The sequence below is a fragment of the Leopardus geoffroyi genome, chromosome C3, assembly GCF_018350155.1.
Source record: "Leopardus geoffroyi isolate Oge1 chromosome C3, O.geoffroyi_Oge1_pat1.0, whole genome shotgun sequence".
Taxonomy (NCBI): Eukaryota; Metazoa; Chordata; class Mammalia; order Carnivora; family Felidae; genus Leopardus; species Leopardus geoffroyi.
In genome coordinates, this window is record NC_059338.1 from 47,902,549 (window position 1) to 47,923,659 (window position 21,111).

A 21,111-nucleotide genomic window follows, 5' to 3' on the forward strand; every position below is an offset into this window, starting at 1 on the left:
CTCTCCTTGCCCCTCGCCCACTCATGCTCTCTGTCTCTCTCAAAATAAATAAATAAAACTTTTTTTAAAATGCCTTTAAGGGGCGCCTGGGTGGCGCAGTCAGTTAAGCGTCCGACTTCAGCCAGGTCACGATCTCGCTGTCCGTGAGTTTGAGCCCCGCGTCAGGCTCTGGGCTGATGGCTCAGAGCCTGGAGCCTGTTTCCGATTCTGTGTCTCCCTCTCTCTCTCTGCCCCTCCCCCATTCATGCTCTGTCTCTCTCTGTCCCAAAAATAAATAAACGTTGAAAAAAAAAATTAAAAAAAAATGCCTTTAAAAAAAAAGAAGAAGAAGCCGTTAAGCTGGACCAGCTTCCAAGGCTCCAGAATGACAATCTAACACTCTTTCTCCTTCACTAGCTGCCTCCTCCATATACATTGTAGATGTACATTTTTCTGTGCTGTTTGCTGTGTGCAGCAATTAATGATAAACCATGGTTCTTGATTTCCATAACATTTTAGCTTTCTTGGGGGAAAGGCTTTATATGCGAGAGTCATTTGAAAGGAAATTAAGAAACTTACTGTTAAAGAGTTATTTTGATTTATATGAGCATGGGTGTTATGGAAGATCCGTGTAAGAATAGATTGGTATGTCCTGGGGTAGATGAGCAGGGAAGTAAATAGACCAGTATGAAAATGGCACAGAGATGGCAGTGAGCACATCTGAGGAAGTGGAGTGATCTGATTCGAAGTGATAGATATTAAGCTCCCATTAGGAAGGCTTTAGGGGAGACTCTAAAATTGGATGATAGGAAATAGAGAAGCAGTGAAGGCTTTGCAGCCAGCAAACAGCCTCATGAAATTGGAATTTTAGGATGATTAATCTGACAGTGGAAAGTAGGACGAATTGAAGAAAGAAGAGCAAAAGATTAAAATTAAGAGGGATTTAATGTAATCCAAGCCTAGGATAATGAAGTACTGTACAGGGCAGGTGACTGAGAAAGCCAAGAGGAAGATCTGATGACCTACGAGCAGCTATGGGGGAGTGAATTTCAATGGATGACTGTAAGAGGATAGCTTGGAAACTAGTTCTGGACATGGAAGAAACTGTATTATTCATTTCACCAGGGGGGCTGGAAAATATCAAAGCCATAATTTTATATATGAATCACAGCCCTGCCACCTCATGAGTTAATATGGGGAAGAAGGTTTGCACCTTCTTTGGTTATCACTTTGTACCTCTAAAAAGAACTTGTACTTTGTTGTAGTTTTTAAATGTACTTTGACTCATTGTTTCTAATTAAGAAGAATGTATACTTATTATTTAAAAATTTGGATATTTGGAATATATATTAAGTGCTTCTTGTACACAGACAACAGCTGCTGATATTTTGCAATTTTCTTCACGTGTGTGTGTGTGTGTGTGTGTGTGTGAACACCAGAATAATATAGTCTTGCATTTTGCTTCTTTCTACCTAAAATTATAATGTGAGCATTTTCCCATGCCATTAAATAATTTTTAATGTTTATTTATTTATTTTGAGGGAGAGAGAGAGGCAGAGAGAGAAGAAGAGACAGAATCCCAAGCAAGCTCTACACTTAGCACAGAGCCCAACATGGGGCTCAGTCTCATGACCATGAGATCATGACCTGAGCCAAAATCAGGAATTGGACACTTAACTGACTGAGCCACCCAGGCACTCCCCCATTAAATTTTGTTTTAACATAATAATAAACACAGCATGCCGGGCACCTGGGTGGCTCAGTCAGTTAAGCGTCCTACATCAGCTCAGGTCATGATCTCATGGCTTATGAGTTCAAGCCCCACATTGGGCTCTGTGCTGATGGCTCAGAGCCTGGAGCCTGCTTCGGATTCTGTGTCTCCCTCTCTCTCTGTTCCTCCCCTGCTTGCTCTCTCTCTCTCTCTCTCTCTCTCTCTCTCAAAAATAAATAAAAATTTAAAAAATTTAAAAAATTATAAACACAGCATGGTATCTCTATACATATGTGAATATGCAAAAATTTTTAACAATGCTCTATTTTCAACTTTCAGATTATTGCTCTTTTGTCACTTTCTCTGTGATCATCCTTGCACATGAATCTTTAACCATACTTTTTATTAATTGCTTAGGTTGGCTTCTTAGATATGTATTAGTTTAGGACTTTTAATAAATATTTTTGGTTTGCTTTCCCAAAAGGCTGCACCAATTGACATTACTATATAAGATTGTATATGTGAGTCCTTATTTTACATGGCTTTTCCGGCTGAAAAAATATTGAAAACAAAGTTAAAAAAATTTACAATATGACAGAAAGAAAAAGAAGCACATTTTCCTCCAACTTTTCCCTTTGCTTGTGAGTGTAAATAGTTTGTTATGGTTATTTATATTCATGTTTCTAAACTACTTTTAATTGGATTATTAGTATTGCTGCTGTTCATTAGTAAGTATTTTATATCTTAAAGATATTAAAATTTGTCTTATTTTTGCAAATATGATCTAATGAGTATTTGTGTTGGAATTTTTATTTCTGATGATTTTAACATTTTAAATATTTATGTAGTCACTTCTTCCACTGGTTTTATTCTTGAAATTCATATTAACAAGATCAGTTACATATAGACTGATATTTGTCTTTTTTTTTTCTTTTTTTCAAATTTTTAAAATGTTTTTTCTGTTTTTGAGAGACAGAGACAGAGTATGAGCTGGGGCTGGGGGGGCGGGGGGTGGGAACAGAGAGAGAGGGCGACATAGGATCTGAAACAGGCTCCAGGCTCTGAGCTGTCAGCAGAGAGTCTGATGCAGGGCTTGAACTCACGAACTGCAAGATCATGACCTGAGCTGAAGTCAGCACTTAACTGACTGAGCCACCCAGCCACCCTGGTATTTTTCTTTGTATGATATTCTCTTAAAATATTCTAACTCATTAATATTTTTCAATATATTAGATGCATAATAACACAATCCCTCAAAGATATTATTTGCAATGCTTCCTTTATCATGTACTACAGAATGCCTAGATCTGTTTTGTATGTATCTATTGTATTCCATTGGTTCATCTGACAATCTGATAATTCTTATCTCAGTACCACACTGTATTTTAACAACTGTAGCTTTATTATGTATTTACTATCTTAGAGCCTACAACCACTCCATCTATATAGATTTACAAATTCTGTAGACATTTCCAGCTATGCATTCTCATAGATGTGCTATAGAAATTTTGTCAATTCCTTTCATCTCACCTCTCTCCCCAATATGTATATATTTCCTTTTATTATTGGTTTAGTATAGCATAAAACCCATTACTCTGGAAATAAGGATTTATATTTTCAAAGACTTAACTGTAAAGGAAATTACACACTATTGTTTATAATGTTTTCCTCCAGAAATTTTCTGTTTTTGAGTTGAAATATAAATGCCATTTGTAATAAAAGAGCAGAGCAAAGATGCTGGGCCAAAAAATAAAACCATAAACCTTATTTCACAATTATTGATAGAAGCATTTCATAAGTATAGTTAAAACTCAGATTTTGTCAGGGAGATATGAATGATAGATATCATGACTTTTGATGGAGGCGATCACGGTTTTTATTGTATCTATGTTGTAACTGGCCTTGAAAACTGATGATGTCAATGTCAATAATACTGGAAGGTTTTTAGGTTTTCTTTTGGTTTTTTTTGTTTTAGATTTGTAGGCACACACCCTAATAGTAGGCTGGATATAAAGAGCCTCATGATTCTAAATAATATTCTTACTGATTTGAAAAAATCAGTTCTATGTTTCATTTTGTCAAGAGTCTTTTTGTTAACTCTATAATAACTTAGAAAAATACCATACAAATATATTTCACCATTAGGGTCCATTCAAGGAGAATTCTAATAGCATTTGTCTTTAATGTTGGTCATGAAAATAAGCCAGGGGTGTTTTCACATTCAAGTCTGCAAAATGAACAGACTGATTTTAGGAAAAACATTTTTAAGAAAGCTTTGGCTCTTTTAAGGAGCAAGCAAAGAGTATAGGAGAATTCAGAGATTACTAGAAAATTTTTTTAACCTTACTAAATTTTATGGAGAATAATAGAATAGTTATTATGCCGTAAATAATGTTATTTTATATCATGTTACCATATGTTGGACATAAGTCTAACTCAGTTTTTCAGTGCCCTTTTAAATGCGTAATGAGCAGAACCCAGAGCAGTGGGTTCATTTTCTTAAAAATAAAAGGAAAGAAGAACAGAGAAAGGAAAGGAGGCAAGGAGGGAAGGAGAAAAGGAGGAGAGAAGGAAGGAAAGTTTGAAATGAACAAGTTTTCACCAATGATAAAAGTAATTTATCTAAATTAGCTTTATCTTGTTATATTTCACTCAAGGTCAAAATTCCATCAAACTGACAAAAAAAACAGAGAATTGTATTTTTCCACACTAACCTGATTTATTTGTTAACATTATGGCATGATCCTTGTGTGAAAACCTCTGCATATGATTTATTCATGACTTTGTTTTGGGTCACACCATCATGGCCAAGCCAGTCCAAGTGTTAGCTTGCTGGGCATCGATCTACTGTGGTCAATAAAGGGAACTATCCATTATTAAACATAGCCATTTACAGATTTACCTCAAATATTAGTTTCCTAGGGCTGCCATCACAAATTACCACCGATGTAGGTATCTCAGGGCTACATTTCCTCCAAAGGCTCAATGGCTAGAATTCATCCTTGCTTTTTCCAGCTTCTGCCAGCTCCAGGCTTTCCTTGCCTTGTTGCTGCATAACTCCAATCTCAGCCTCTGTCTTCATATGGGCTCTCCTATATGTGTGTGTGTCTTCTTATAAGGACCTTTGTCTCTTATGAAGACATTTGTCATTGGATTTATGCCCCAACCAGATAACCCATGATGATCTCATCTTGAGACCCTCAGCTTAATTACATTTGCAAAAACCCCTCTTCCAAATAAGGTTACATTCACAGGTTCTGGGGCAGGGTGGGAGGTTAGAGCGCATGGACTTCTGTTTTGGAGGGCCACCATTCAACCCACTACACCTGTATTTGTCATTAAGGATCAGATGCCTATTGATGAGCAGATATGCCCAACATTAATTTCTCTATGTATTTTTGTGAAGTTATAGTAACATCTTGGTGAAGAACTAAAGAGAACTGTAAAGTGCTATGTAAATACTCTACATTATTAAATATACAAAATTATTTTCACACCCATTGCATTATAAAGCTCTTGGATCCTAATACCAGCATGCTTTTTATTGGAAGCGATGATGATCATAACCAGAAAATAGTGAATTCTAAACTGTAGATTCTATCCATTGTATCTTTTTTTATTGTTTTAATGTTTATTAATTTTTGAGGGGGGGTAAGGGTCAGAGAGAGAGGGAGACAGAATCCAAAGTAGGCTCCAGGCTCTGAGCTATCAGCACAGAGCCCGACGCAGGGTTCAAACTCGGGAACAGCAAGATCATGACCTGAGCTAAAGTTGGCCACTTAACCGACTGAGCCACCCAGGCACCCCTATCTATTGTATCTTATGTTACTTGCTTCATTCATTTTTTTTAAGATTCAATTTATGTTTATATTTATACTCCATACCTCTTCCCAATCTAAAAATGGATTGTAAATATTGAGAAACATCATAGAAAGTACATATCCTAGGTTTGGGCAGAGAAAATGCTCATTTCCTCTAGAGAAAAGCTAATTTAGTAGATACAAATATATATTTATACATTTAAAAATACATATAAATATATATTTATCCATATATAAAAATAAATAAAATGTCACATATATGCCATTCACACTATAGTTTGTATATATTTCTATTTTATTTAGGCTGTTTTTCTTATCCTTCACAATGTTCTTGTACTCAAAAATGAGTACTTCTTACAAAGTGTTGCTTTGAAGGGTACTCACAAATTTTTATCTCCACAGAAAATCATTTTAGTAGTATGTAAATTTGCCATGAATTAGTCTATGGAAATCAGAAGTATGAGGTGTCCAACAACCAAAATGGATACTTGTGGTAGAAAACAGTTCAGGCAGATTGCCATAATTTGCAAAGCAGCAATGTTCTTGCTCATGGCATTCTTCTAAAATACTCTTTTCTAACTCGTCTGCTCTACTCATAGACTGTGTCATTGTTTCTCAGTCTTGACAGAGAAACGAGACATCGGGGAGGAGGTAGTTTTTCCATCCTGTAATCACCATCTTTATAGTCATCGGATTTTAACGTTTTCCACAGCAGGATCATATCAGGAAAGGGAAAGTTTCAATCGCTTCCTGATTCCAGCATAAAATATCTAACTAAAAATAGCTTGGTCTTTTACCTCACTCAGTTCCTTTTCCTCTTGTGAAGAGGAAACTATCCACACATAGTTAGTCATCCTGAGTCATGTTTGTAAACACTAGAAAGCTCTTTTTTTGCCTCGTTCTCACGCAAACGGTCCACAGTATGAACTTTTGGTTTTATTTTGGTGTTGAATAATCTTGAATGAATAATTGTGAAAGTGCCAGACAAGAACTAAACTGAATAATTCAATGGAACAGGGAGTAAAAAGGGGCTAGTGATAAAAGTTTCATCAAATTTCAAACCAGAATTTATATGTATATCTGTATATATATTTCAGTAAAATATAATCATATTTTGCCTAGTAGTTTATGAAATAACTGCTTTAATATACATTATATCCTTTGTTCCCCCCAATTTTTGTTTCTTGTAAATAAAATGTGAATGGCATTGAGAGTTAATCAACTTAAAATTCACAACTTTCCGGAAAGGTTCAATGTATACTTTTATGTAAATTTAAGGTACTATTTTAAATATAAACACAAATATCGGGATGCCTGGGTGGCTTAGTGGGTTAAATGTCTGAGTTCAACTCAGGTCATGATCTCACGGTTTGTGAGCTCAAGCCCCACATTGGGCTCTGTGCTGACAGCTCAGAGCCTGGAGCCTGCTTCAGATTCTGTCTCCCTCTCTCTCCGCCCCTCCCCCACTCTTGTTCGCTCTCCTCCTCTTTCTTTCTCTCTCTCTCTCTCTCTCTCAAAAACTACTAAATATTTTTAAAAATAAAATTACAATTAAAAAAATATATAAATACAAATATAAATATTTAAGCTATAAATTATACTGTTAAATATAAATTACTGAGTTTTTTTTAATACATTACCTCATTTCATCATCACAGCAATCCTGAGGAAAATAATAGTATTAACTTTACACACAGTGGTAGAAAATAAGTTGCTGAGAAATAAGAAACAGAAGGAATAGAGGTGAAATGGGTTTGAGAGTCTACTATTTCAGGGATAGTGAACAACCTGGTCCCTGTCTGGTTGGTTGGTTGGTTGGTTGGTTGGTTCTTATGCTTCCCATTAAGGGAATATCACTACATACTTCAACCCATAAAATAATTTCGTCCCTGTTGACTTGTGGTGGCTCAGCAGTTTGTCTCAGACCACCCAGGTAGCAAATCAAGGTGTCTCTGTTTGAAGTTGGCCTTTCAGGCTGCACAGCCCATACATGAAGCCATCCATCACATTCGCTGCCTCTATCATATTGCACTATAATATCTGTTATTCCCCTTTCCCATTGATTTACAATCTTCAAGGATTCAAAGACAGCCTTTGACTTATGCCTAGAACAAAACAGGTGTCTGATAATAATGGTTGAATGAATTAATGTATGCTCTGAAGAAATAGTCCACATACACTGCAAATCTCATGGTGAAGACTCTGTAGCGTTTACGACAGTTTTAAACCCAAGGAATTACTTGGTCACTATCTCTTACCCACCAGGCTATAAATCCCATAACAACAAGAGTTTCATTCACTGTGATGTTCCCACCTCCTAGCATGGAGCTTTGATTTGCAACTGATGACTATCATTGAATCAATTGATGTGATTGATGACACAGAGTAGTTAAAATAACTTAAGATTGCAGTGATCATTTCCCTAATACCTCACCTCTATGAGAATTTCTCTAATACTGTACCTGTCTCTCTTTCTTTTTCCTCTTTTCTTTCCTCACTTTTCCCCTTCCACCTCTTACCTCTCTTTATTGGCATTTATTTATCAAACATTTGTATAGCAAATCATAAGTGTCAGACACTGTTCTAAATACTGTACAGAGATTATTTTATTTGAATGGCAATCATGAGATATGTATTATTATTATTACCTTCCTTATTTTACATTTGAGGATATTGAGTATGGAGACACTAAGAAACATGCCCATAGTCTCAGAGCTTGTGCTTTAACTCAGGCAATCGGGCCCTAGAGTCTGTGCTTTTACTCTGCTTCTTATTTTTCCCACTCCCCCTGAAACTGTATATAAATATAAATAGGCTCAGGGTCCCTGGGTGGTTCAGTCGGTTGAGCATCCAACTTTGGCTCAGGTCATGATCTCACGGTTTGTGAGTTCAAGCCTTGTGTCGGGCTCTGTGCTGACAGTTCAGAGCCTGGAGCCTGCTTCGGATTCTGTGTCTTCCTTTCTCTCTGCCCGTCCCCTGCTCATTCTCTCTCTCTCTCTCTCTCTCTCTCTCTCTCTCTCTCTCTCAAAAATAAACATTGAAAAATATTTTTAAATATAAATAAGCCTTATTTATGGCATCTGTCCATATTGATTTATGTTTTCTAGTTCAACACTCTGTGTGCGTGTGTGTGTGTGTGTATGTCTGTGCGCTTACCCACCCTTTAGTCAGCCTTGATGCAGAAACAAATCTAAAATCTCAGTGGCTAACAAAAAAACATGTATTTCTTGGTCACATTACGTGTCAGCAGCTACAAATCATCTGCTGTGACTATGTCTAGGTGTCTTCTCATTCTGGTGGGAATGTATAATTCTCTTATCAGGAAGGGAGCTAATATGTGGAAACAATCACACAATTGCGACACCCACTAACTAAATGTTTGGTTTCCCTGTCTGGCCCACTCTTGGCCACTACACATTTAATAGCATTCTGAGGCCAGAAGCTAAAATCTTTTTATAAACAGAAGATTTAAAAAAGCTGATTCAGAGTAATTCAGATATGTTAGCATACATGAAATTTATTAATTTTAATTGGTTGTGTTAAGAAGATACAGGTAAGAATTCAGTAATAAAGTGTTCCTCATTTGGCTTCTTCAGATCTTTGACTCTGAAGGGTTATAGATAACCAGAGCCCTAATATTTTTTTCCTATAGCAATTACGTCAATATAATTTCATTCAGTTCAGTCCATCAGTAAATTTTCACATGCCTCCTATGAGGCCAAGAATTAACATAATAGCGAGTTTGTTTGGAGGCAACTATGTATCTTTTTACACTAATGAGCTTCTTGTGAACAAGGTCATTATTCATCTTAGCAAGGAGCACATTGCTAGGACACAGTCAACACCTAATGAATATTGAACGATGGCCAGACCAACTGAATACATGAAAACTGAAAATTCCCGAATGCATCTTTACCTCTCCTCCATAGGAACTTCTACTTGCAGAAAAGTGGGCCAGAATGAACAAGCTTCCATTTCCAAAGATTGATCCCAATGTGTTTGATCGAGAAGGACTGAAGGAATGCTATGTCTTTAAACCCAAGAATCCTGACGTTGAGAAAGATTGCCCAACTATCATCCACTTTGTTCTGGCCAACATCAACTTCAGAAATTACAAGGCACCAGGTACGTTGGGAATATGTTATATCTGCAGAGTAGAAATCTGGGAAAGGAGCAAGACTGATGTTAAGTGGTTTCATAATGGTACTTGCTGTACCAACTATTAAAATTTTGAATTCTTCCCTTCTCTTAATAAATAGCTACTATCCTGAGACCCCAAGTACTTCCCCTCTTTCTCACTCCAAGATCCCCTGAGTTCTTCACAATTCAGAAACTGATATATTAACATATCAATAAAAATCTCTGGGGCTTTACTCCAGAACCTGGGCTTGTGTTTGTTCTGATTGGTTGGTGCCCTTGTCATAGGGATTGTTAAATACTTTGAAAAATCACCCATGCAAGAAAACCCTTGTTTCAGAACAAATCATGCAAAAACTCTGAGAACTTTAAGTGACCACAGGATTAATATAATACAACATAGCTAGTAATTTCAGGTTGCCATGTTATATTTTGTAGAAAAAGAGAATCAAGTTCAAGGCACAGTCATCCTGTTTTACTACATCCAGAGTCTATAGACTCTTCAATATCCTAGAAGATACTGATTAACAAAAAGGAGATCTAGAGATTGACGAGCAGGATGCTCAAGGCCTAAAAATCATATTATTCTCGGACCAGAAAGTACAGTTGTGAACGGAAAGATACAAAAGATAGTCATGGAAGATTTGACAAGGGTTTGACAAGATTTGACAAAGTGATCTTCCAGAGAGTGGAGGAAGACAAAGAAAAGATCAGTCGGGGTGGGGGGTTGGTTACTAGGAGTCATACTTCAAAACAAGAGAAGGAAGAACTGTCTGGCATTTTCAGTTATTGAGCAGTAGAGTACTTAAAACCTAGAGAATCTTCTATCACTGTTAATACTCAAGAAGAGGCTGTGTAGGGGATTCCTGTGGCATGAACACAGTTAGATAATGTCTTGGTTCAGATTCCCCCAGAAGCACATGCTGAGAAAGAATTCAAGGGCAGATGGTTTATTTGGGTGGACTAGGGAACCTTAGTAAGGGAGTGGGGAAGTGATAAAGGAAGGTAGACAAGCAAAGATGTGTTAGTAAGCCAGCTACCATGAGGAGAACTTGATCCTGTTGGAATACTCTAGGAAAAGGAATAGAGCCTATGCTCCAGAATCATCTTTCCTTTTCATGCAGCAATAGGCAAGGGAACTGGAGTATTTATATCCTACTTCCTAGTGTCTTTGGTTGACTACTGCCTGGGGCAGAGTGTTATTTACCAGACTTTACATCCCGCTGTTAGAGAGCAAAGCAACCTTCCCCAGTTGCAAGATGGGGTAGAAAGTCCTTAGGCACAGGGATGCAGCTGCTGGCAATTGGAAGTTGCCCAGGCAGAAGACATAGAAATCCCGACCCAGGGAATATGGGTGAGAGCAAAACAGTGCGTACTACAGATTACATGACCCCGGTGGGGGGCTCCCAATGTTATGTTTATGGCTATTTGTATGTTTTATTTCTTGGGTTTTCAAAATCACACCAATTGAGACTCTTTGGGTATTTAGGTGTCCCAAGAGAAACTAAGGAAGAGAAAGAAATAGCTGATTTTGATATTTTTGATGACCCCGAATCACCATTTTCAACCTTCAACTTTCAATATCCAAATCAAGCATTCAAAAGGCTGCATGATCTCATGTACTTCAATACCCTGAACAACATTGATGTAAGTATCTCCTGTGATCATTGATGGTGTCACATACTTCTATATCACATAAACATAGCAATACCTTTTTAATTAATTAAAAATAAAGTTTATGAATGATGCCACCCAAAGTGTACCATTTTATTTTTTGTAAATTATTTTATTACTCTCCAGAAGAACCCTATAAAATTCACAAATAAGAAAAGCAATCTTTCCAAGATTGCTTTTGGGCAGAGCCCACATTTTATACTATTATTTGATTGAAGGATTGTTTAATACTCAGCTTCTTTCCCAGAGTATCTAATGTATTCATCGTATGATAAAATAAATTATAAGTAGGAAGAAATGTGATAAAAAGGAAATATAAGAGTAGGAAAATGAATGTAATAGAAGTGTAGTTAATCTGCTAAAATATCATGAGCTTTCATAGATACACTCATGCTTTTAAACGTCTTTACTTTTGTATATCTTGGGAATGTTGCCATCAGTCACAGCCTTCTCATTTTTCACCTATGAGATATTAAGTATGCTTTGCATTAGGAACTTCAGCAACAAGTCATCCTCTTCAGTATTAGTCATTCCTATCCCCAATAAATCTGCTGCTAAGATTCTGCGTCTATGTGACATTCTGTAATCTCTAATTCACCATTTAGGAACGTGGTTGTGTAACTGAAATCATGTTGGTTTGTAGTTCCAAACCATAGTGTCTAATAAATTACTATCAGTTGTGAAAGCCCAAGTTCAGTAGCCTAATTGGATTTTGCACATTAAAAAAAAAAGAATAAAAGAAAAATAAAGGTATTAAATGGAGAGGGAAAGGTATCCTATCTGACTTACCAGTCTTTTTGGATACTGTACGAATGATGCCAAAGAAAGCACAGTATGTGGATGGGTGTTCCATGTGCACTAAGAGAATTCTGGCACGTCTGGTTCACTTGTGGGTTTAGTGGGCCTGAGACTAGTGGTGATCAATTGTGTACAGTTATAACAGTTAAGCCATAATATGTTTATTAATCAGTATCTTTAATTTTTGTAAACATGAAATTTTTCCCTAATAAGCTTCAGTTCCTAAAACTCTAAAATGGTTTCTTGTCAGCCTTTACTTATGAATAATATGTGATAATTCACATCAAACATGCTTAGTAAAGTTTATAGCGTATATCATTTTCTAAATATATTTATCTTTTTCTTTTTTCTTTTATCTTACAATCAGTGGACATCTGAAATCCATAGGCTACATTGTTTCTGTGGTGATTGTAAAAATTTAAAGAATATTAAGAGAAAATCAGTATTTTAATTTTTAACTTATAGGGGGTGAACAGACATTCTCAAAATAGAGTTGTGTTTTATAAAACCCCATGCTGTCAGAAGAGAACTAAGGGGTAATATCATAGTAATCCTATATCTGGTATGAAACCAGCGAACTCAAACCTATGTATTCCTTGGGATTAAATGCGTTAAACTTGACCATTTGTCCTCAAATGGAAAAACTATATAGAATATAAGAATATGTAAATACCCTGTTAGACTTGGAAAAATAAAAGAATACCCACACATACATATGCATATTTACATCTGCGTGTTTACCTACCTCTATATAGTCTGAATGTGTGAGTGGATAGATATAGATATATAATTTAAACAACTACATTTCTCTCATTGCTTTCACTTCTGGTTTATATAAAGTCTGCTAAGCTATTTGCTATAAAGAATGATACAGTTCTATTTATATATTCTCAAAAGTAGTTTGTTTGACACGTAGATGAACAAGTAAAAGCCTAAGCAAAAATGAACTGAATTCCAAAATAACTTTCCTGAAATATAGCTCATCAAACATTAATTAATAAAACAGGTTTAAATTGCTTCTAAGAATGTTTCTGGCATAGAATATAGAAGTAAGGCCATGGGCTTTATATCTTATTTAGATTTCAAAGGGGCCACTTGTGTGACTTTGAATAAGCTACTTTTGGGGTCTCAGTTTCCTCATCTCTAAAACAGATGAAACAGCACCTATCATAATAGCTATAGTGAATCATCGGGTGATGTATGTACGATAACCTGCAAACAGAAGCCGCTCAATAAATGGGAATCTTACCTACGTGTATCTATATCCTATACCTTGCTAGATACCCCCCAAGACCTTCGCAAATGCCCAGAATTAATAACATAGACAAGTCTGTACAGGTAATAGTAGCCTAGGCAGTAAATTGGCAGGGGGGAATGGGAGGTCATGAGTGAATGTGAACTTCCGCTTAAATTTTATGACCATTGAGACTTGTGTTCAAGTGATTCCTATGTGTGTGTGTGTGTGTGTGTGTGTGTGTGTGAACGTACACATGGGTACATTTCATACCCGGGTAGGAATTCCAGTATTCACTGACATTTTATCTCTTTCTTGACTATTCCCCCAACCCCTCACTTGTAACCAAGGAAACAAATTTTATCAGAATCAAAGCTTCTTGATAAGGGATGATAAAACAGAACAACAAAACTGCCAGGGCAGGATGCTGGAGAGTTCATTAGGCTCAATCATTAGCTAAATCATTCATTCCCACACCACCTGAATAGCGTAGCTTACTAATTCATACTTCAGCAACACAGCACATATTTACTTCCCATGGACTGTCAGTTGCTTGCCAGTTGTGGACCCTAGGAACAGAAATTCTTTTAATGCAGACCCCTGACTGCCAACTCCATAGAAGATGGTTTCCAAGTTTGTGGCCATGACCACTGTTGGCTTGGGGCAAATTTTCATCTTCGATTAACATTCTGGCTTAACTTTTTACTCTGAAAAGGCCATCCTGTCTCTGACAGCTGTATGCTTCTGTTGGGTTATTTTCCCAGAGATCCTAGCTGGCCTTCTTTGCTAAAGCTAAATTCTAGTTCATCTTGAGAGAATTCTTGCTCTGTTTCTGCTCACATCGTGACAACAGCCTGGGTTTCTCATTAGCATCAGGTTTCTGCACTTAGTCCTCCCAAATTCTTTCTCACTGAACATTGCCTCAGTGCTTTTACAATGGCGGTATTTCATTGGGTGGGGGCGGGGGTGGGTGCTGGGTTTGTTTGTTTGTTTGTTTGTTTGTTTGTTTGTTTGTTTCTTTTAAGAAACCTACCATAGAATGACTTATACCAAAACATGTGGTATGGAAATGAAGGGCCTTTGAGTCAGACCTAATTGGGTGTTCAAATCCTTGCTTGCTGCCTCTTGGCTGGGTGATCTTGGACACGTTGGTTAACTTTTCCAAATTTTGCCTCCCTCGCTTGTAAAGAGAAACAATGATACATATCTTACAGTAAAATATTATTAAGTAAAGTATTATTAAGTAAAATAATGTAATTTAAGGGCTTGGCATGTAAGAGACACTATAAATTGAGCAATTAATATGATAATGATAATAATTATTATCAGTGTTCATATTGTCTTCTACTTTTACTTATAAATTTAAACCCTTTGAAAACTATAACTTGCCTTATTTACCTTGTGTCCTCCAGAGACATTGATCATGATGCCAGGCACCTAAAATAAATATGCGATAAAATTTTTGTGAATGAGTTTTAAAATGTCATTGAGTTACTGGTTGAAATTATTGAAGAGTTTGATGTCATAGGAGGAGAGGAGAGCAAGTGGCAGGACACAGGTCTGTTGGTTGGAGGCAGAATTTCTGACCACACAGAAACTCTACACCTTATATGCCTGGGCATGGAGCGTGCTGGACTCATAAACCCCCAGTTTGATCTGGAGGGAATGTGGCCTCTCCTTCCCAGGACCTTGTTGATTTAACTGCCACAGGGAAATGCACTGTTATACAGCCTCACTCATTCAGTTGATTACTTTGGTAGGCATATTCTAAGGTTATGTGTCAACTTATTCAACATGTTCCAATGATGCATAATAATGAGCTTTTAAAATTCTTTCACAAACAGTTCTTTAAAGCGGAAAATACTAGATGTTAATTAAAATGAGGAAAAGCATGTATCCAGAAGTACCGGTACTTAATTCTTCATCATCATCATAAGAGCACTTAGGTACAAGTTAAAGTTTTTATCTTTTCCAAAATAATTTAGGAGACCCTGACTGGTTCAGTCAGTAGAGCATGGGACTCTTGATCTCGGGGTTGTGAGTTCGAGCCCCACGTTGGTGGAGCCTACTTAAAAAAAATTAAATTAAAATATTTTTAAAAAACACAAGGAGGTTAAAAAAATAATTTAGAAGCTTATTATATATGATGGCCTAATATGTTAGGCCCCAAATCATCTACCTTTAATGCTGCCTATAATCTCTTTCCATCTTATTTATTCATTAACTCAACACAGATTTGTTGGGTATCTTCTGTGCCAGGCACTGTTTTTGTAACTAAGGATATGACAGTGTACAAAATAAAAAGAACAAAAAAACAGTTTTGAGTGTTTAAGATAAGCTAGATATTCTCCCCTAGAATAGCTAACACTTAAAATTAGCCTATGAGGTAGGTATCTTTATTTATATGTGAAGAAACTGAGTCAAGGATAACGTAGGCAGATTGCTGGAAGCCACACAATCATGTGAGGAGTCAAGATGGGGGTCACAGGGGGTTTTTTTCTCACTTTTTCCTCACTTTTGAAGCATCTTTTTCTCAAGAAGCCTTCTTTCCTGTTTCCCAAACACAGTCTCCTTTCCTGCCAGGCCAATTCCCAGATGTTTCCTACGCATGCCATGATCTCCTATCTTCAGCCCGTTTTACAAGATCGTCTAGAATTCTACTGAGAATGCCCAGTCCATCCACCACACTTATAGAATCTTCCTGTCCTTCTATTCATCTCATTATCTCCATGAGTTGAACTTTGTTTTGCTCAACCTTCCATGCATTCATTACTTTGACAAATATTTATGGTTCTCCTTCTGTGTTCTAAATGCTGGGATCAAAAATGACAAGACTAATAGGGTGCCTGTTTCTATGAAACTCAGTTTATCTTGGAAAGGCAGGCATTTGCTGGCAAATTCATAGTAATTTAGACCAGAATATCTTCTCATAGTCTTCTATGTTTGTAATTTTTATTTCTCTTTCAAAATATACAGTAACTTTCCTCTTGGGGATCATTGTTCATTCTGTTGTGGGAATTCAGTATTTGCTTGTGGATTGCTTCTAATCTCGTGCCTCTAGGGGAGAAGTTCACGTTTAACATGTGTCCTTTTCTTATTCTTGGCCTTTATTGCCATAGATTTAGAGTCTGGATCAACATTAGAAGGGTACTGAATGGCACAAGTGAAGGATGACATAGGTCAGTCATACTTAGGGATGAGCAGGGGGATGGAGAGGTTTGAGAGATGAGGGCTGTTGTAGTATAACATGAAAGGGAAGAATTTGGAATCTCAATGAATTTCAGAGGGGAATGAAAGAGGCAATTAGATGCAAACACTATTGAAGATTACCCCTAATACCATTTTAAAAATAGGAAGATTCAAAGATGGCATATTGCCTCTTTGTTTTGTGGGGGGGTGGCTTTTTTTTTAATTTAATTTTTTTATTATTTATTTTTATTTTATTTTTTTAATATGAAATTTTTTGTCAAATTGCTTTCCATACAATACCCAGTGCTCATCCCAACAGGTGCCCTCCTCAGCACCCATCACCCACTTTCCCCTCCCTCCCAACCCCCATCAATTCTCAGTTTGTTCTCAGTTTTTAAGAGTCTCTTACAGTTTCCTCCCTTCCTCTTTTTTTTTTTTTTTCCCCTTCCCCTCCGCCATGGTCTTCTGTTAAGTTTCTAAGGATCCACATTAAGAGTTCTTTGGATACATGTGATTGTACCATGGATCATGCCAGAAAGTTTGGATTTAGCAACTGATGCAGTATTGAATCTAGCCTCTTCTGTTTATATCACAGAATTATAAATCACAACAAATGGCTGTTTTCTGCAGCAATCTGAAAAATCTGGGCAATGCCTTCATAGTATTAATGTGCCACCTAGTGGTTCAACTTGCACATTCTAACTATGTGATTTGGGATTTTCAGTTAATAAATGTAAATATTCATTTTCCTTTATAAAAATGGCCTGTTTTCTAGAAACACCTCCAACGTCCACTTACGGTAAATCCACTAGTTCATGATACTGATACTGCTCATTTTTGCATGTTTATGAATTCATTATAAAGGAATTGACAGCAGTCATTATTAGTATAATTTCCCTGTGGTTTGTTATATTTTAAAGCTTTTTAGGTATTTGGAAAATAAATCATTGGTTTTTATTTTACTTGGGTATTTCTCTGCAGTGAGGGTTCATGTGTCTTGTGCTGGTATGGTGAAGGAGAAACCAACTGAAAACTTGCTGACATAAGATCTAGAAAGGCAGAGAGATTACTAAAAGAAGACGTAGGACCCACTTGACAGAATTGGTTTGCTGACTTCTACCATATAATAAGCCCACAATTGGATATACCTTGTGTGTTTATTTCTGGTAAACTTTATAGCCTCACATCCAAATTAAAGCTCCTAAATTCTCGCACACATGGTCAGTTTAAAAATAACAACAATAAATAGGTGCTGGTTAGGGAATGCTTCCTACGTTCCAGGTATTGTGCAAAACACTTTATATAAATGATCTCCAATCCCCACAAAAGCCAAGGTTAGTGTTATTATTCCCACTTTAAAGAAGAGGAAACAGGAGTGCCTGGGTGGCTCAGTCAGTTAAGCATCTGACTTCGGCTCAGGTCGTGGTCTCTCGGCTCTTGAGTTTGAGCCCCTCATCAGGCTCTCTGCTGTCAGCACAGAGCGCACTTCAGATCTTCTGTCTCCCTCTCTCTGTCTGCCCCTCCCCTGCTTGATTTCCCCCTTTTCTCTCTCTCTCTTTCTCTCTCTCTCTCAAGAATAAATATTTTTGAAAGAAAGAAAGAAAGAAAGAAAGAAAGAAAGAAAGAAAGAAAGAAAGAAAGAAAGAAAGAAAGAAAGAAAGAAGGAAGGAAGGAAGGAAGGAAGGAAGAGAAAAGAAGAGGAAACAGATTCAAGGATTTCAGCTAATTCCCCTTGACCTCACGTAGCCAAGAAGTAATTGAGCCTGGAGGTCCTTGGTCAAGGTCTCCTTCACAGGCCTGAAGCCTCTTCTGTCACCATAGAATTAATTATGTTTCCCTTACTCATGGGGAAAATGGCGTCAGCAAATACCCGCTTTACTTAAAAAAACTCAGTAACAGTTGAGCCCATAAGACAATTAAATATACATAAATGATACTATGTTTAATTATATATATTCTCTCTATATAATTTAAAAATCATAGAGCAAATAAAGGTGTCCCATTTCTGTGATAAATCCCTCTTTCCAGAATACAACTGTTTGTTGTTTAAAGTTACCATTGGAGGGGCGCCTGGGTGGCGCAGTCGGTTAAGCGTCCGACTTCAGCCAGGTCACGATCTTGCGGTCCTTGAGTTCGAGGCCCGCGTCAGGCTCTGGGCTGATGGCTCGGAGCCTGGAGCCTGTTTCCGATTCTGTGTCTCCCTCTCTTTCTGCCCCTCCCCTGTTCATGCTCTGTCTCTCTCTGTCCCAAAAATAAATAAACGTTGAAAAAATAAATAAATAAATAAAATAAATAAATAAAGTTACCATTGGAAAATTAGAGGAGCCTGCCCTTCGGGCCCAACACAAAGTCACAGAATATTAGTTACATGTTAGCACTACTCAGCTCAGTATCTCTCTCTTTCAGGCATTGACCTGGGCTTGCTCAGTGACACTGGCTGTGGACATGAGTTTGCCAAGGCTTCCTACCTGTGGCCAAGGGCTCAAACACAGGCAGATAATACCTTAATGCTGTTTAACAGTCCCTGCGGTAGAGAATAAAGGGGATTGTAAAATTATCCCTGTGATTTTCTTCTGTGCCCTCAAACTTTTACCTCGTTGGTTAAGATGAAATCCTACAGTCCAGTCCTAGGGCATAGAGTCTTCCTGATTTGGACAGGGTTCCAAAACAGCAGCAGAGCCAGGCCTCTCTGCCAAAGCCCATTCCCATTCTCTGCAACAACTGCTTCAACCAAATTCCAAGTCTTGTCTTCTTTCCAGAAGTTCTTAAGTAGGTTAACTTCACACCAGAAGAGAGTATGATAATTGCAATCGAAGTTCTTAGAGGTTATAGTCACCATTAATTTGAGTATATATGAAGATTATTCTGAATAAAAAATAGTGATCACCCATAAAATCACTAAGTATGGCATTTTCTAGATAGAGGACATCCATGTTTTATCCCTGTACTTGTTTAGCTGAGAAAGCAGGGCAGGTCTTCAGCAATGCCTCTTTTCTCTGTAGGTTTAAAGAAAGTCTTCTACTTCCTTGTGTTCCCTCATTTCTGCTTATCCACTAACAGCAAAGAACATAAATTCTAGATTTACTTGTTTCTTCCCTCTTGACACCTTCCCATAGAAAACCAGAATAAAGATACATTTACCAGGTTACAAATGTTTTATTCACAATTTTATCAGCACAAAATCTGGAACATTCCCAGAATACTGCTTTCTCTTGTTGGGGAGGGAAGATTTTCTGGATATGAGCTTAATAAGAGTATAAATGGTGGGATGTTAGAGCTAACTATACACATGCATGACTCAGAGATTTCTCTCTCTCTTTCAAAAAGAAAACTATACTAAAAAGATCAATTAGATATTTGTTTTGACCAAACAAATGCTTACAGGAGGCTAGAGCAATACTAATTATGCATACTTTACCTCTATTTGCAGGTGATAAAGAACGCCATAGTTGAAAGCATTGAATACAGAAGACAGAATCCGTCTCGTTGCTCGGTTTCTCTTAGTAATGTTGAAGCAAGACGATTCTTCAACAAGGAATTTCTAAGCAAACCTGCAGCATAGTTTGTGTTGTGGAAAGGGTAGCAATTTCTGAAGCTGAGGCAGTTTGAAATGCCATTACAACTGGATTTGAAAACACAGTATAGATGTTAGTACTGATCACAAGAGACTGGCTGATACTCAAAGTTGAAGTTACTTAGCCACGTGAGAATTATACTGTTATAAATTTGTTAGGTTGGCAGATGATGTGATCATGTAAAATTATGCTCAGCTACATTCTCTGTCAGTATGAATTTCCTGATGCAAATGTAGGGACATACACTGTCACTAAGACATTCCTCACCAACTATCTTATGTGTCCTCTTTTTAAAAAATTGTTTTCTTTTAAGAATCTTTAACGGTTCAGTCTCAGTAAGTAAGATTTTGCATTGTGTGTAAATGTTATTCACTGACTGGATTTATTCATACCACAAGACAACACTATTTTTTATTTATATTATGCATACATACATACATACATGAAATAAATACATCAATATGCAATTAGCATAACAGATTTTTTGTTTATTTTTAATGGGGTATTGCACTGTAAACTATGAAACATTCTCAGATTCAAAGGTTTCAAACACAAAAGTTGTTCATCTTAACTGGTAATGTGAAACGTATCATTTTAAATCATGGTTATTTTTCTTTAATTTTTTTTTTCAACGTTTATTTATTTTTGGGACAGAGAGAGACAGGGCATGAATGGGGGAGGGGCAGAGAGAGAGGGAGACACAGAATCGGAAACAGGCTCCAGGCTCTGAGCCATCAGCCCAGAGCCCGACGCGGGGCTCGAACTCACAGACCGCGAGATCGTGACCTGGCTGAAGTCAGACGCTTAACCGACTGTGCCACCCAGGCGCCCCTCATGGTTATTTTTCTTAAAGGAGAAGACATGTAATCTGTTGAACAAATGGTATGCATTTATTCATCAAGTAGAAAAAAATGTAACTTCTTCAAGTTTAATATTTTACTTTGTCGAGATTATCTTGGACTGTTTGCCCACCAGAGAACAGTTGACCTCAGA

At 37.1% G+C, this 21,111-nt stretch overlaps 1 protein-coding gene across 5 annotated transcripts in view; it reads left to right on the top strand.

Annotated features, from left to right (window-relative positions):
• The window catches only part of PLA2G4A (phospholipase A2 group IVA), a 166,303-nt gene extending 145,709 nt beyond the window's left edge, over positions 1-20,594 (top strand). For all 5 annotated transcript variants that reach the window (XM_045452710.1, XM_045452713.1, XM_045452712.1 and 2 more), the window contains 3 exons: positions 9,441-9,636; positions 11,138-11,295; positions 19,974-20,594. In XM_045452710.1, the coding sequence (XP_045308666.1) occupies positions 9,441-9,636; positions 11,138-11,295; positions 19,974-20,105 (486 nt within the window). In that variant the 3' untranslated portion in view covers positions 20,106-20,594. The remainder of the gene's footprint in view (positions 1-9,440; positions 9,637-11,137; positions 11,296-19,973) is intronic.
• The last annotated feature ends 517 nt before the right edge of the window (positions 20,595-21,111 follow it).